Source organism: Zalophus californianus, chromosome 16 (assembly GCF_009762305.2).
Source record: "Zalophus californianus isolate mZalCal1 chromosome 16, mZalCal1.pri.v2, whole genome shotgun sequence".
In the NCBI taxonomy this organism is placed as follows: Eukaryota; Metazoa; Chordata; class Mammalia; order Carnivora; family Otariidae; genus Zalophus; species Zalophus californianus.
Genome location: NC_045610.1, coordinates 1,364,151 through 1,378,659, shown reverse-complemented (window position 1 = coordinate 1,378,659; position 14,509 = coordinate 1,364,151). Strand labels below are relative to the sequence as shown.

Below are 14,509 nucleotides of genomic sequence, written 5' to 3'. Positions count from 1 at the left end.
AGCTCCTCCCCCAGCCCCTCCCCGTTCCCCCAGCTCCTCCCCCAGCCTCTCCCCGTTCCCCCAGCTCCTCCCCCAGCCCCCTCCCCGTTCCCCCCAGCTCCTCCCCCAGCCCCTCCCCGTTCCCTCCCAGCTCCTCCAGCCCCTCCCCGTTCCCCCAGCTCCTCCCCAGCCCCTCCCCGTTCCCTCCCCAGCTCCTCCCCCAGCCCCTCCCCGTTCCCCCAGCTCCTCCCACAGCCCCCTCCCCGTTCCCCCAGCCCCTCCCCCAGCCCCTCCCCGTTCCCGCCCCAGCTCCCCCAGCCCCTCCCCGTTCCCCCAGCTCCTCCCCCAGCCCCTCCCCGTTCCCTCCCCAGCTCCCCCAGCCCCTCCCCGTTCCCCCAGCTCCTCCCCCAGCCCCTCCCCGTTCCCTCCCCAGCTCCTCCCCCAGCCCCCTCCCCGTTCCCGGTCCCTCCCCAGCTCCTCCCCTAGCTCCTCCCCCAGCCCCTCCCCGTTCCCGTTCCCTCCCCAGCTCCTGCCCAGATTCCTCCCCAGCCCTCTCCTCCATTCCCATTACCTCCCCAGCTCCTCCCCCAGGTTCCTCCCCGACTCCTCCCCTATTTCCTCCCCAGCTCCCTCCCCAGCCCCCTCCTTGTTCCCGTTCCCTCCCCAGCTCATCCCCCAGCTCCTCCCCAGATTCCTCCCGCAGTCCCCTCCCCCGTTCCCATTCCCCCCCCAGCTCCTTCCCCAGGTTCCTCCCCCAGCTCCTCCCCAGCCCCCTCCCCGGTTCCCATTCCCTTCCCAGGTCCTTCCCCAGGTTCCTCCCTAGCTCCTTCCCCAGCTCCCAACCCCCTTCCCTCCCCACCTCCCCCAGCCCCCCCCCACCAGCTCCTTCCCCGTTCCCTCCCAGCTCCCCCCCCAACTCTTCAGAGAGGCTGCCAGGCCCATCACACACATCCCACCAATGAAAGGATTCAAAACTCCAGGAAGATAGGATGAAACCAGCAAATTGTCTCCTCCTGCAGCCAAATCTCTCAGCTGCTGGTTTGTGGCAAAACAGTGGCAGGAATTATTTCCAGAGAATTCATCGGATGCTTCAACCCTCCTGAAGGACTACAGGCATCCTCTGAAGTCTCTCTCCGGGGAAACTCATCCTATCTGTAAGCCTGTTAAAAATCCTTCTTCCCCTTTCCTCCAGGGAAGAGATGGTTTTCCTCTAGTTGCTGACAGTGTAGCCATCAAGGGTGGCTGAGAATGTGCATGCTGAACTCATAGCACACGCGCGTTCAGAATTGACAAAAATGCCACTTCCTAACCTGAAATATTAACTTAGAAGGGCAATTCAGCCACACACACAAAAAAGAAAAAGAAACAAAAAAGGCAACCCAAAACTGAAAGGGAAGTAACTAGTCTGTTCAGGCTGCGGTAACAAAAAATATGACAGGCTGAGGGGCATGCATTGCTCACAGTCCAGGAGGCCAGGAAGCACCGGCATGGCTGCCGTGTGGCTCGCATGGTTCATGTGGCTCGTGGCTACTGCTCGCTGCCCTGTCCTCACAGCGAGGTGGGGACCAGGGAATCTCTCTGCGGCGGTTTGATAAGGCGTTCATCTCGTTAGGGCCCCTCCCGAAGGCCCCACCTCCTAATACCATCACATCAACATAGGAGTTTTGGGGGGACACAAACGTTCACATCACAGCAATATCTAAATGTTGACTCTCAGATTATGGACCTTGCATCTGTAACAGACGGACATCCGTCCTTTTCCCCCGGTGCTTTCCAGAATAACCTCCTCGAGGAGACACGTGTACCCAGTGATTGCGAGAGTCTAGGTCGGAACGTGAATGAGGGAAGTGGCTTCTGGGAGGAGCCCATGCCCCATCTCGAGAAGCAGCCGTGAGTGGTCACCTCTAGACAGTAGCAGCCAGGCAGGCCCGGGATTGCCGGATCTTCCCATTTTTTCAAGAAAAGCCCCAAGCAAAGATTTTCCTGGGAAATCGGTCCATTGTAAACATTGGCTCCAATTTTAAAAAATGGTGCAGGCAAAATAAACCGCACGCGTGGGTGACTCATCCCCCGTCTTTGGCCTAGGGACCCTACTGTGCTGCAGCCTCCCGGCCCCGTGGAGGGGGTGTTAACACCTAAAATCCTTGGCAGGTCCCAGCCAGTGTTGTGCACGTCGCCCACCCGCTACAGGAGGAGTCTGAAGTCTGCAGGCCCCCCAAAGGCAGTCTCTTGTGGGTAAGTGGCTTCCCCACGCAGGCGATCATAAGATAAACATTCAAAGAATGTCAGGGCTCTTCTTCCAAGAGGGGAATTGTCAGACACGTTTCATTTTTAACCGCTCTGGGATGCTCTCTGGACCATCTGTTCTTCCCAGGAGCTACCAGCCGACTGGCGGGAGCACCACAGGCTCACTTGGGCCCCACCCCACTTTCAGACAACGCCGAGCCTCAGGCGCTGGGTCCGGGTGTGTGGGCACATACGTTAGTCCCTGTATAGTTAAAAATACCAGGTAATAGTCTGCTGATCAGTAGAGTGTTTGTTCAGCACCCATGTGCCAAGCACTGTGCCAGGCACTGCGGTGGAGACGGAACTCGGGAGATGCGGACCTGCCCTTCCGGGGCACACATTCCCATGCGGGAGACAAGCGGTGCAAGACAATTTGTCATTTGGTGTGAGAGTGTGTGGTACAGACTTGAAGTTTGATAGGGATCCAGAGAAAGGCCGGGAAGGAGGCCCCAGAATCAGGACCTCCTGAGGCGCCAGGAACGGGGCCACTCTAAGAAGAGGCCTCAGTCCCTCCCTGCTAGGGACAAACAGTACGCATTGGATTTGGGGGCTGAGACGTCACCGCGGACTTCGGAGCAGAGAAGGGGCTTGTCCGTCTCAAGTTCAACAACTTTAATGCAAACTCATGAAATAACGGGAGTAGCTTCAGGGACGGTCCTACAGCACGGAGAACCCCGCGGTGTCGCGACCAGCAACACAGACAGCACTCACCTGTCCGAGCCCGGCTGTCGGGGAGACGCGACAACTCCAGGAGCCCCTCACCCAACAGCTCAGCGTCCCCTGGTTTCCACGGGCCCCACACGGCGGGGAGGGGGGCTTCACTGCCAAGACCCAGGGCTCGGCGCTCTGCTCTGCATGTGGAGAGACCACACACGAGGTGGGAAAGGCAGCGAGACCCACAGAAGGGACAGAAGGAAGGACACGTGGAAGAGACTGGACCAGAAATACCTAGTGAAGAAAACACACCAAAACCTACGGAACATCTGTCTCCTAGGGAGATGCGAGGTCCTTGTCCGTTGTTCTCTAACGAGCCTCTGCGAAACTCCTCCAGCAGCAAACTCTGCCGCACTCAGGTGTGCTTCCGGTGTTACTGGTAGAATCCAGGTGTGTCGGGGAAACTGGGCACAAAATCCCGTCTATCAGTTCTCACCGCACAACGAAATAGCAGCGTGTTCTGTAAGAGTCGGGACGGAGACGGGGAACTGGGGGAGAAGGGGCCTTTCCTCCCACCCAGGCAGGTGGCACAGGGCGAGGGATCGCGGCGGGGGCCGGCCTCGCGGGTGGGGAGGTTGGCGATGGGGTCACCACTGCCTGGGACACGGCCGAAGGGCACGGAGCGGCATCCTTGGAATTCTCATCCTGCCACAACATGGAAGTGAAAATCCCGCCGCTGACCACACTTAGGCCACAAATTCCGAATCGGTTTCCTGTTCTACCGTCATCAATATGTACAGACATTCTTTACCTGAAACCACAGAAACCTATTTCTAGACCCTTAATAGATCATTTTAAAAACCCTAATTACTACACCAAAAAGTAATAATGTACTACATGTTGGCTAATTGAACTTAATAAAAATAAAATAAAAAATAAAAAAGCAAAACAGAACAATAAAAATCCCTTCTAATTAAATTCATGCTTTTTTGAACAGAGACAAGATGTGATAAAATTTAAGAATCCCATAAAGATTGTACATTCTCAGATTGGCATTTCAAGCTTTTTTTTTCATTGCTTAGAAAAAAGCCATCCCACGAACCCGTTCCGTAAAGTTACAACACCTGTGTTCCAAGTTACTGACCAGCGGCATGTCCAACATCGGCCTTAGTTCCCATCACTTACGCACCAGCCATGGGAAGACATTCAAATACTTTCTACTTCACTGCACCCCCTGAAGATCCCCACTTGCTCTGAACCCCGTGTTCATCTCTCTGAGGGAAATCTCACTCTGGAAGAGCTACCACCTGCCCAAGCTACGACTACTGGGGAATAGTCCACACCTCCGCCCCATTTGCTAAAACCATCCACAACCGTCTCTTCCCTACGGGGGTCCACTTCATGCCTGTGGGTTTTCTCAACGACTTAGACCCTTTGAGCCCAAACCTGCTGAGGCCAGGGAAATTAATATTCTGGACAGGTCTTCATGGAATCACAGGCATCAAGTGTCTCCTCCTCCGGACCCTGTCTAATTTCTACCTGATGGCGAAGGTAAACCAGGTGCTTGGCTCTGAAAAGCTTGTGGGCTTTTCATTAAGGAAAATGACCCACGTGAAACCAGCCCAGGACCCACGGACTCCTGCCTAACGGGTACCTGTTCATCTGGCTCCAAAGTCAACACCCCAAGTCTAAAACCAATCTCTCTGTTGTTGTCCAAAAGGCTGGGCATGAAGTGTCATTCCCTGGAGAGTTCTTAATGGAGAAACGCAAGCAGAGTTGCTAAGACGCCACGGGAGCCCTGAGCCGGCCCTCCTTAGCTTCTGCCGCGGCAAGAGCCACTCTACCTGCCCTGTTTTCCCTGCATCCGACAACGGGCAGTTTCACAAAACCCAGATGGAGAACAAGCTTTCTGGACACCACCAGCCCATCTTGTTCCTACTGGAGCTGGTGCTGTACGTGAGTAAGCTGTGTGCACAGCCACGGCGCATCGGCCACGTCCTTCCATCCTGGAATGCAAGCCCGTCGAAAGCTGCGAAGGCTGGGGACCAGTGGGCCCCGAGCTGCTGTGGGCCCAGGCCTGTGCGGCAGGGCCAGGACCGAAGTGGTCACTTAAAAGATCACACACAAAACCTTTTGTTCAGTGAGAGAGATGGAACTCAGTTTTATTGGGTCCTCTCTGAAACTTCCATTTACCCCACAGCCTCATCTATCGAAGAGGAGGAGGGAGCTCTGGATGACTCCCCAGAACTCGAGCGCGGGGGCATGGTGGCTAGCGGCGGTCTGGCTCGGAGAGATCACGCCGCCAGGGTCGGTCCGACCGGCCGCTCTGAGTGAGTCTGGATCCATTAGTGTACCATTCCATAAAGTGCTTCTGGAGTTCAAATCTGCCAAGCCGTCAAAAGCATCCACACTTTCGTGACACAAAGGCTAAAAGAATCCCGATGGGTGTGTCACCGAGTCCTTCCCAGCTGAGTCTCGTGGTTGGCACCTGCCGCTTTAACCGCCAAGGCGCTGGCCCTCACCCCAGGCGAAGCCTCCCGGCCGCTCTTCAGGTAGTGGGTTGTAATTTGGATCCTCATCTGGTGTATCAAAAATAGCCTTCCTAAAAGACAGGCAACAGAGACCACTCAGTCCCGGAGTCACCTCGAGAAGGTCCCCTGGGGCCTCCACCAAAGGTCAAACATTACACCCACCTACCAGGAACAGTCATCGCGCTAAGAAAGTTTCACAATCATTTCACATTTGCGTTAATGCTTTACCTCCAGGACTGTCTTTTTTTTTTTTTTACTACGAAAGCAATACATGTTAGTTGTAGAGAAAACAGAAAATATACACAGACATCCTTAATCTCGAGAGAATCACTGTGGGTGCTGTCATCATTCTTCCACAACTTTTCTATGTGTAACAAAAGTTAGATCACACTATTATTTTATAACCTGACTTTCACTAAACTTATCATGAATGTCTCTCCACAACCAAGGTATCGCCCCGTACCCACTGGCAGATGGATGGATCAAGAAAAGAGTCCGTGCACACAACGGGATAGTGTTCAGCCTTAAAAAGGAAGGAGGTTCTGACTTCTGTGACATCGTGGATGAGCCCTGAGAACACTGTGCTCAAAAACCCAGACACGGAACAGATACTGCGTGATTCCACATGTGTGAGGAACCGGGAGTAGTGCCGTCACTACCGAGGTTGGGGGCAGGGAATGGAGCGTGTTCGTGAGGACAGAGCTCCACTTTGGCAGGCTTGAGAGCGGAAGGACGGACGGGGTCACAGGAACACAGCGTGAGGAGAGTAATGCTACAGAACTGCACATCTGAGCTGTGTAACATGACACATTTCATGTTAGATAGACTTTATCACAACCGAAGTTAAAAAAAACCTCACAAATCGTTCTAAGAAAAATTACGCAGATCATAGGAAAGGAGAGTCAGTGTCCAAAAGACTTTTAAAATCCCTTTAGACGGTCATTCAAGTTCCCCTTCGAGAACTGACCATTAAAACAGCATCTGCTCTTTGCATCGTGTTTCTAATGACACTGCCCACTGCTGGTACCGTTAGAAATGTATCCAAAAACTTCTATTTTATAGTGGGGCCAGAAAAAGCATCTATACTTCAGCATGAGCCGCCTGAATTCTTACAAACTAACAATAAAAGCAAACACACACCGGCAGATACAGGGCTGAAGAGGCAATTCAAAAGGGAATCCAAAAGGCCAATAAACATGAACATGTTCGCTTTTGTAAAAATGAAAAGAAAGGACGTTAAACAGCGAGGCCGCTTCTACTTCCCGAACAGGCACGGGACAGAACGTGGGCACGTGAGCAGGGAAGTGGGGCCATGGTGGCCCCGAGCGGGACGGGGGTCAGAGGGACATCCCAGCAGCATGGGGCGCACACCCATGGGTGGGCCTGGTGCAGTGTGCTGAAGCCTGAGGAGGCTTCAGGCGGGCACTCCCGGAAGAGGGCAGCCCACCACAGGGGGCGCGGGCAGAGCAGGATGAGAAGGCATCCATGCGGGGGGTGGGCGGGCAGCGCCATGATGAGAGGCTGGTTATGCACGGGGCTCACTAAATAGGGAGAGAGAGTAATGACCACAGGGTCAGGCCCCTGTCAGTGAGAACGAGAAGGTGCTATATGCATCTCAGCAAACAGGGGCACAGACCCCTGTTACGTGCAACACCACAGGCGGCTCTCAAACGCCCGCCGGTGGATGGAAGCGGCCGTATGGTGACCTTAATCGAGGCATCAGAGTGACAACCGCCACTGTGAAGATCGGTGCCCGGAAACCCGGTGCCGGCAGCCGTGGGGAGAAAGGCACGGGTCCCTTCTCTGACAGTCCGGCCACGGATGCGGCACCTGAAGCTCAACGTCAGGGACCCTAGACAAACCCAGTGGTGGGACATCCTACAGAATGGGCCGAGCATCCACAAAAACGTCAGGGCCACGACGTCAAGGCAAGACTCAGGAGCTGTTCCACCCTGGCAGAGACGAAGGAGGCGTGACAAGCCAGTGCGACACCTGGGCCTGAGCTGGACTCTTCCTGCAAGAGCGCTTCTTGGAACAACGGCCAGGCGTGGCTGGGGTCTGAGGACCCAGGCTTTTCCTGATTGTGACTATGTAGGGGAATGTCCTTCTTCACGGAACATACACGTTCATGGGGGGGGTCACGGGGCATTTGATGGACAGTTTACTTTCAAATACCTAAGGAAGAAAAAGTCCTTTGAAGGGTTTGTAATTTTCTGTAAGTCTGAAACCGTTTCCAAAAAAAAATTGTAAAATCGAGGCGCCTGGGTGGCTCAGTTGTTAGGTGTCTGCCTTCAGCTCAGGTCATGATCCCAGGGTCCTGGGATCGAGCCCCGCATCGGGCTCCCTGCTCTGCGGGAAGCCTGCTTCTCCCTCTCCCGCTCCCCCTGCTTGTGTTCCCTCTCTCGCCGTCTGTGAAATAAATAAATAAAATCTTAAAAAAAAAAGACAAAAAAACACACACAGCAATCCCACTTCCAGGAATGCAGCCCTTGCAAATAATCACGGACGTGTGCCACCCAAGGAAAGCCAGCACTCATCCAGCGGCTATCGCTAAGGGAGGAGTCCGCGGTGCCGGTACAGTTCCGTAGGACATTTGTGACGGAAAAACAGTTACCACATATTACATCGAAAAGGAAGTTACAATAGAGCATTTTTTAGAAATTTAGCACCCACACAGTAAAAGACGGAAGAATATGTATCAAAAGGTCAACAATAACAGCCAGTGTTCCCGCTAAGTGGGAGGATTATGGAGGATTTTACTCTCTGCTTTGCTTAACTATTTGACAACCAACATTTTATAATAAAAACTCACATTTTACTCCTTCTAAATGCAGCACGTCTCAAGGACACAACCTTCTGGAGTAGAAAGAGGTCCCATAAACCAAAGCTCCACTCTCAGGAAAGCGAGGGGCAAGACGGAGACGGACTTTCTTAATGCCACACAGCGGATCAGCCCACACCTGGTTCCCAGTCTGCCTCACAGCTTAGCTCTCCTTCTCTTTTCTGGAAGGCCAGAAATCCCACCACTAGAAACGTCCTTGTGGTCAGGTTCACCCGTTGTGCCGCCTCGCCTCTGTAAGCTCAGACAGCGGCTCTCCAGGACCCCGCAGGCTCTGCCCGGGGACATGAGGGGCTGGTGCTCAGCGGGCACCCTGCCACGTCACCCTCAGGACACCGAGCTCATGGAGCTTGCTCCTGCAGGACTCTGGCACCATCCACTCCAAATGCTCATCCACTGCAGCCCGTGGCTCAATCTGCGAATACTGACTGACCCGAACAACGAGCGCCAGGAGCTATGGGAGCTCTGTGGAAACACAGATCACGGACCCTGGCCCGCGTTATCTGTAAGGAACGTGCCATCTGATGTCAAATACTCACAAAATAGACGGTGTTTTCAGAATTCTGATGCCACCAGGCTGATTGGGAAATACGTCTTCCAAGAAAAAATATATGTGTCCAACTGCAATGCCTAGAGTCGCCCAGAAACAAAGAACGATGGAGAAGATGAAAATTTTGACTGCAGGTGGATCTGCCAACATAAATTCCATATGTTTAGGAAGGAATGTCAATATAATTACTCAAAATTAAAAGATATTGTCATCTTTGAGCCTATAACCACCAAATAATCCCAAGATAGCTGTATGTGAGTGCCAGACATGAACAACAGTGACAGAGTAAGTTCACGCGCAAAGTAATAGAAACAGTAGCAATGAAGACTCTTACCCAAGAGGTCCACAATGATCGAGTTCCCCAGCAACAAGGAAAAGCCCATGAGCACCCAGGGCAGAAAGGGGGCCTGGAAGTTGAGAAGGCCGAAGAAGTTCATGCGCACGTACGGGTTCCTTCGGCTCCACACGTAGACGAGCATGATCGTAAAGGCCTGGCCCAGGAAAACTAAGCTCACAAACAAACCGAAAAGCTAGCAGGTAGCGTTAAGGAAAATCTCAAAATCACAAGTGTAACAGGAAAGGCTGAGCGAGAGAAGAGAACAAAGGGTTGTGTTCTAACAGAGGTCTGAGGTAGGGAAGTCCCACAGTCATTAATCTTTAGAGGAAAAGAAATCCTGAAAATAATGACCCAGAGCAACCAGGCAAAAATCTGTGTAGGTCAAAACATCTGGACTATAGCTGCTTCCCAGTAATATTGTTTCCATGAAGTTCTCAACTATTTGGAAAATATAATAATTCCTTGGTCAATAATTACATTAAATTTCACTCACCATTAGCACCTTTAAGAGGTGAGTAAAGCCAGCCGGAGCCAAACCGTCTTGTCAGACCAGACTACATTCAAGTCTAAATTATACTAATTTATCAGTTTTGATAGTGACCAAATGTCTTACCAACTTAGTTTAAAAGTACACACATCGAGCGGAACCCAGGGTGGCTCAGTCCGTTAGGTATCTGACTCTTGGTTTTGGCTCAGGTCACCCACCCCCAACAAACTCTCTCTCTAAAAAAAACAAACTGTACGCACACGGACAATCCTCTGTCTAAAGTAGTGAACAGTGACCCACCTGTTACTGCTAAACGCCCTTCTGACTCGCCCACCCCGAGGCTCAGACGCGGTCACAGAGCGCAGGCTGTGAAGCGGCCACGGTACCTGCACCTACGGTCAGGAGGGCCGCCCCATCTGTGTGCTGGGCTTATCTAGCGGACTGTGGAAGACAGCTGGAGGCCTTTGGCAAGACAGAGCGTGTTCTTGAGCGTTTTCCCGTATTTGCTCTATTTGTTGAAGGATACGGTCATTAAGAATCCACCAAAAAGGAACATAAATACAAAGTCTGCTGTCCGACCTCGGAAAGAGCCTTCTTCCAGCATTCGACAGTAGCGGTATCTTAAGTTCCAAGTTAAGAAAACGGTAAGCACACACGTGGGAAGAAAGTCAAGTTTAACGTATGGCTGCAGTACACTCAACTCCGCCTTAGCCGTACGAAGCCAAGCCTTCGCTTCTGTGAGCGTGTCCACGAGGGGCAGTGTGGGGTGTCCCTTGCACCCGGCATTTCGGGCGAGGTGAAGACCAGCTCCACATGTTATACACACTGCTCCTGACTGGGGAGCGAAGCCCGAGGCCGCAAACACGTGCTTGCAGGGACTCAGGAAACCTTTTCAAAGCTGGGTCGTCTTTCCCGAACACAGCCCCACCACGACCTGAGCCACCCTTGCTTTTTCACAGCCTAACTTGGAAGAAACGCCTGGCAAGAAGCCTTGCGTGAGGATCTACTTTTGCAGGCCAGGCAGATTCGGCATTTCTACACCTCAGTTAATAAAAACGCATCAAGAGGAAAATATTTCATTATTAGAAACTTACCACGATGGCGTATCACACAGGACACACAGGAATCCATCAGGCAGGGACCCTGTCACCCCAACAAGGCCCCATCTCCTGCACACGAGCTGGGCTGTAACCCGCTCTCGATCCAGAGGGTCAGGAAGAAGAGGAATGCCCTGTTCAGGGGGCCCAATTACCACCTGACCAGAGCATCCCTCTTCCCCTCTTTCAACAAGCAGCACGTGGCCTGCCAGGCAGACATATGGCACTGTCTTTCCAGCCAGTAGAACCCGCAACCAAGATCCAGGGAGATCCCACGTTCTCCAGTCCCCATGGAGCTGCTCTCAGTCCTGTGCCGACACCGCGGGACTTATCACCGTATTTGGGTACCTGCTGATGTTATGTTGTAAATATGCCTCAAAGAATCCACTTCTTTCCCTTGATCTGATTTGTAAGGGATTTACGGGCAGAAGTGTAATCATTCTTCGGGTGAATACCTCCCATTAGAACCAACAGGAACTGACAAACACCCTCAAAATGGGACTTTCTGACCAGCTAATCTGTACCATGGAGCCAGCACTCAGAAGTCACAATTAAGAGAGTAACAAAATCAGCAGCATTAGAAGCTTTAACTTACATGGCATTCCCTAAGCAAACCTCCAGGTTTTATGCTAACCCCACTTAATAAAGGATACAGAAAGATCATGTTAAATAAAAAATTGAATCCCACTGGACCAAAAAATAAGAAATTGGTGATTAGCCTCCATATCTGTTAAAAGAAAAAAATCGAGAGATGACAGATTAAGTCAAATATACCAGAAAACATTTCCACATTAAGACAGAAGACATCTCCTGGGGTTGCGATGGTGTGAAAGGCCATGAGTAAGTGACACTATGATCTGAACCAGAAAGTGGGGCGCACGCGATCTGACACTGGGTTTCTGTTTCCAGTTGGAAGTCTGAAAGGTATCACTCGGCCCCTGAAATCTGCAAGGGTAATAGGATAGAAAACTTGAAATTGTCGTCTTAAAAAAAAAAAAAAAAGCCCGTACCATATGGTCAGGCGAATTTTGGGAAAAGCTGGATGGAACGACTATGTTAATTTGCAGAACAGAAACCAGGGCTTTCGTGTGTCTAGTGTCAGAATCTAACGAGCAGTCTTGAGAGGCCACAGAGAAACTCCAGAGGCCTCACTTAAATTGCCAAGAAATGTTTCTATATTAGTCCCTAAGAAACATCCAGAGGAAAGGGTAATTCTAGAACACTCAAGTTCTAGTCTGAGTAAACAGCCAACTCCCTACAAGTAAAGATCTAATGCTCTAATAATTAGTCTAATTGGCAGACACCAGGACACTCGTTTTCATGTTGGAAACCCTGATACACTTTTCCCTACCCAACCCATCCACACCCACAATAAAAACAACTACTCACAGTGGGAGAGAACTTCACATTTTAAAATGGTTTAGCACAATCTATAATCTCATGTGATCCTAATAACCCTGTGAGACACAGGCTGGTGCTCCCATCCCCATGTCACACAGGAGGAAATGGGGACACTTGGAGAGCATGAAAATGGCCTGCCCAAGGGAACTTGTACGGGGAGACTCTGAATCCAGGCCTGGAAATCCCGGCTCCAAATGCAGATACATGGTGTCATCAAGAGTTTAACCCCAGGCGAAATCGAGCCAAGCATGTTAACAGGAAGCAATGCTTGGATGGAGCTACAGTGCCCAGCAAAGGCCAGGTGAGCAGTGAAGGGCGAAGGCAGTGACAAGAGTCCACAGGACTGCCTTGTGCATCATTCAACTCTTCAGAATTGGAAACAGTTCTACATACTAACTGCCTCCAGGACTTTAGAGTCCCCGACTTATCATCGAGGAGACAAACATCTAAGCAAGTGCAAGCACAAAGCGAGAGATGCTCTAAAGGAAGTCTTTCCAGATACCCTGGGGACACAGAGGAGGGTGAATCTGAGAAGCTATACAAAAGCTGGAGCTCAGTGGCTGTAAAGTGAACGACACACATTCGACAGAGGAAAATTCCTGACTCTCGGTCCTTCTCCCCCTCCAACTGCAGGCTATCTGATCATCCAGGAGCAGGAAAACACACCTTTCTTTGAGCACTCTAATTACTGGAAAGGACTAGCTCCTACTAGAATCTAATAAGCTCGCATGTTGTTTAAGGGCTCAGTCTTTTGGACTTTTGTTAATATCATCTGATCCCTGGAAGACGGATCAGTCTGGACGGTGGTGATAACACCGAGGTGTTAAGTGGACAACACAGGGCATCCTCTGAGGCTCTCCCTGGGCTGGTCGGTCTCCTCTCAAACTACAATGTTAACTCTGAGCCAGTAATTTCTACATACAGGAACTGGACACATCAAATTAAAACCATGCAGGGAACTTTACCAATAAAATACAGATTCTTAATTCCTACCCTTGGTTGATTGCGGTTTTGGTACATGATGAGGAACCTGAGAATCTCTTCAAAGTTCCCTAGGTGATTCTGAATTCCAATCAGGATGCAGAATCACATCTTTATTACCACCCTCCCCGCCCCCCCCCACAATGAGACAATCAAATATTCCCGCTGAATTCTTTTTTGATAACATATGGGAGGATCTGCTACCAAAAAGTATGAAAAACAAGTTTAACAACTGAAACATGAATTGTGGTTGTGATGGACCACTTACTTGAAAGTGTTTAAAGATTAATTCAGGGTTGAAGTACAACTGAAAAGGTGTGATCAATTCCAACTGCTGAAAAAGAAAAGAGCTTCTTAGAGCAAATCGATCGGGAAACAAAACATCATGTACAACAAAAGATTAGCAGGTCCAGCAGTTTCCAACTCTCAGTCGCTCTGGCTGAATCCTTTAAGGCTCTTCTCCTTGGGCGGGTGCAAAGGGTCGGTAAAGCATTCTGTAGAAACGGTACAATTTTCTGTATCCCTCATACCTCACACGAAGAGAAAACTTTGCTCTATGCTGCGGCAGGTGAGGCTGACCTGAAGGCAAGGCGGCAGGTGCTGCTACCCTAGATCCAGGGCAAGGAGAAGCGGCGGCCACGCACCTGCCCACCGCCAGCCGCCCCCGAAACAGCCGTGCGGAGCGACCCAGCTCACCCCAGAGAACCGAGACTGAAGACCCCGCCGCCGTCAGGGCTGGGCGCTTCCAGACAGTCTCTACACCCGGACTCTCGTCCCCCCTCTGTCCTCGACGCCCAAGTTTCCTCACTAAGCGGACCTTCTTCCCACTGGTCCCCAGCGTCCCACCGGCCCGTCGCCTGCCTTCTCAGACACGTTTTCCGGGTGGGCGGCTCCCGCAGCCCCGACCTGCTACAGCTCCGGCCTCCCTCTCTCGGAAACCGGCCTGCAGCCCTGCCCCTCCCGCCCTCATGGGGCAGCACTCCCTTCTCGGCTCACCGGACGGGCCATCCGGGACCCCAGCGTGAGCCCTGGACGCCCCCACCCACCCGAGACCAACCCCTCTGGGCTTCCCCGAGGCCCCGGTCGGGCGCAGCGCGGACAAAGAGAGGCTGACGCTGCAGCTGCTCACCACGGCGGCGGTGGTGAGGACGCAGGCGGTGGTGTAGGCGCGGCTGACCGGTGGGATCTGCAGGTACTCCAGCCGGAGGCTCTGGTACGCCATCTTTCCCACCGCCGCCTCCCCCCCCCCCACTTCCCCTTCCGCCAGTCAACCCCAGCGGCGGGGCGGGACCAAGGCGGGCTGCCGCCCAATCAGCGCCACGCACCCGGCCAGCCGCCAATCGCCAGAGCCGCAGGGAAAGCGCGCC

The 14,509-nt window shown here is 52.2% G+C and overlaps 1 protein-coding gene and 1 long non-coding RNA gene across 3 annotated transcripts; one reads left to right on the top strand and one right to left on the bottom strand.

Annotated features, from left to right (window-relative positions):
* The first annotated feature begins 788 nt into the window (after window positions 1–788).
* On the top strand, window positions 789–7,769 carry LOC113908291. The gene is made up of 3 exons (XR_003515409.2): window positions 789–1,133; window positions 2,131–2,214; window positions 5,900–7,769. It is a non-coding gene; the product is annotated as an uncharacterized LOC113908291 (long non-coding RNA).
* On the bottom strand, window positions 5,042–14,505 carry DERL2 (derlin 2). Of its 2 annotated transcripts, none has more exons than XM_027568541.2 (7): window positions 14,272–14,505; window positions 13,411–13,476; window positions 11,414–11,487; window positions 10,190–10,283; window positions 9,174–9,369; window positions 8,829–8,919; window positions 5,042–5,521 (listed from the first exon to the last, which is right to left on the bottom strand). In XM_027568541.2, exons 1-7 carry the CDS (start codon window positions 14,362–14,364, stop codon window positions 5,416–5,418), a joined length of 720 nt encoding a protein of 239 aa, XP_027424342.1. In that variant the 5' UTR covers window positions 14,365–14,505; the 3' UTR covers window positions 5,042–5,415. The 2 variants fall into 2 exon arrangements, with proteins under 2 accessions (XP_027424342.1, XP_027424343.1); XM_027568542.2 differs by having other exon boundaries at window positions 13,411–13,473; window positions 14,272–14,386.
* Window positions 14,506–14,509: the final 4 nt, after the last annotated feature.

What these genes read in the sequence shown, in the direction of transcription:
- DERL2 (XM_027568541.2), bottom strand. Translation starts at nt 14,364, where the DNA reads ATGGCGTACCAGAGCCTCCGGCTGGAGTACCTGCAGATCCCACCGGTC. An exon ending in TTATTTAACATGATCTTTCT is followed by an intron (nt 10,284 to 11,413) that starts GTATCCTTTATT and finishes TTGGAACTTAAG; the next exon opens with ATACCGCTACTGTCGAATGC. An exon ending in GATCATTGTGGACCTCTTGG is followed by an intron (nt 8,920 to 9,173) that starts GTAAGAGTCTTC and finishes GGGCGACTCTAG; the next exon opens with GCATTGCAGTTGGACACATA.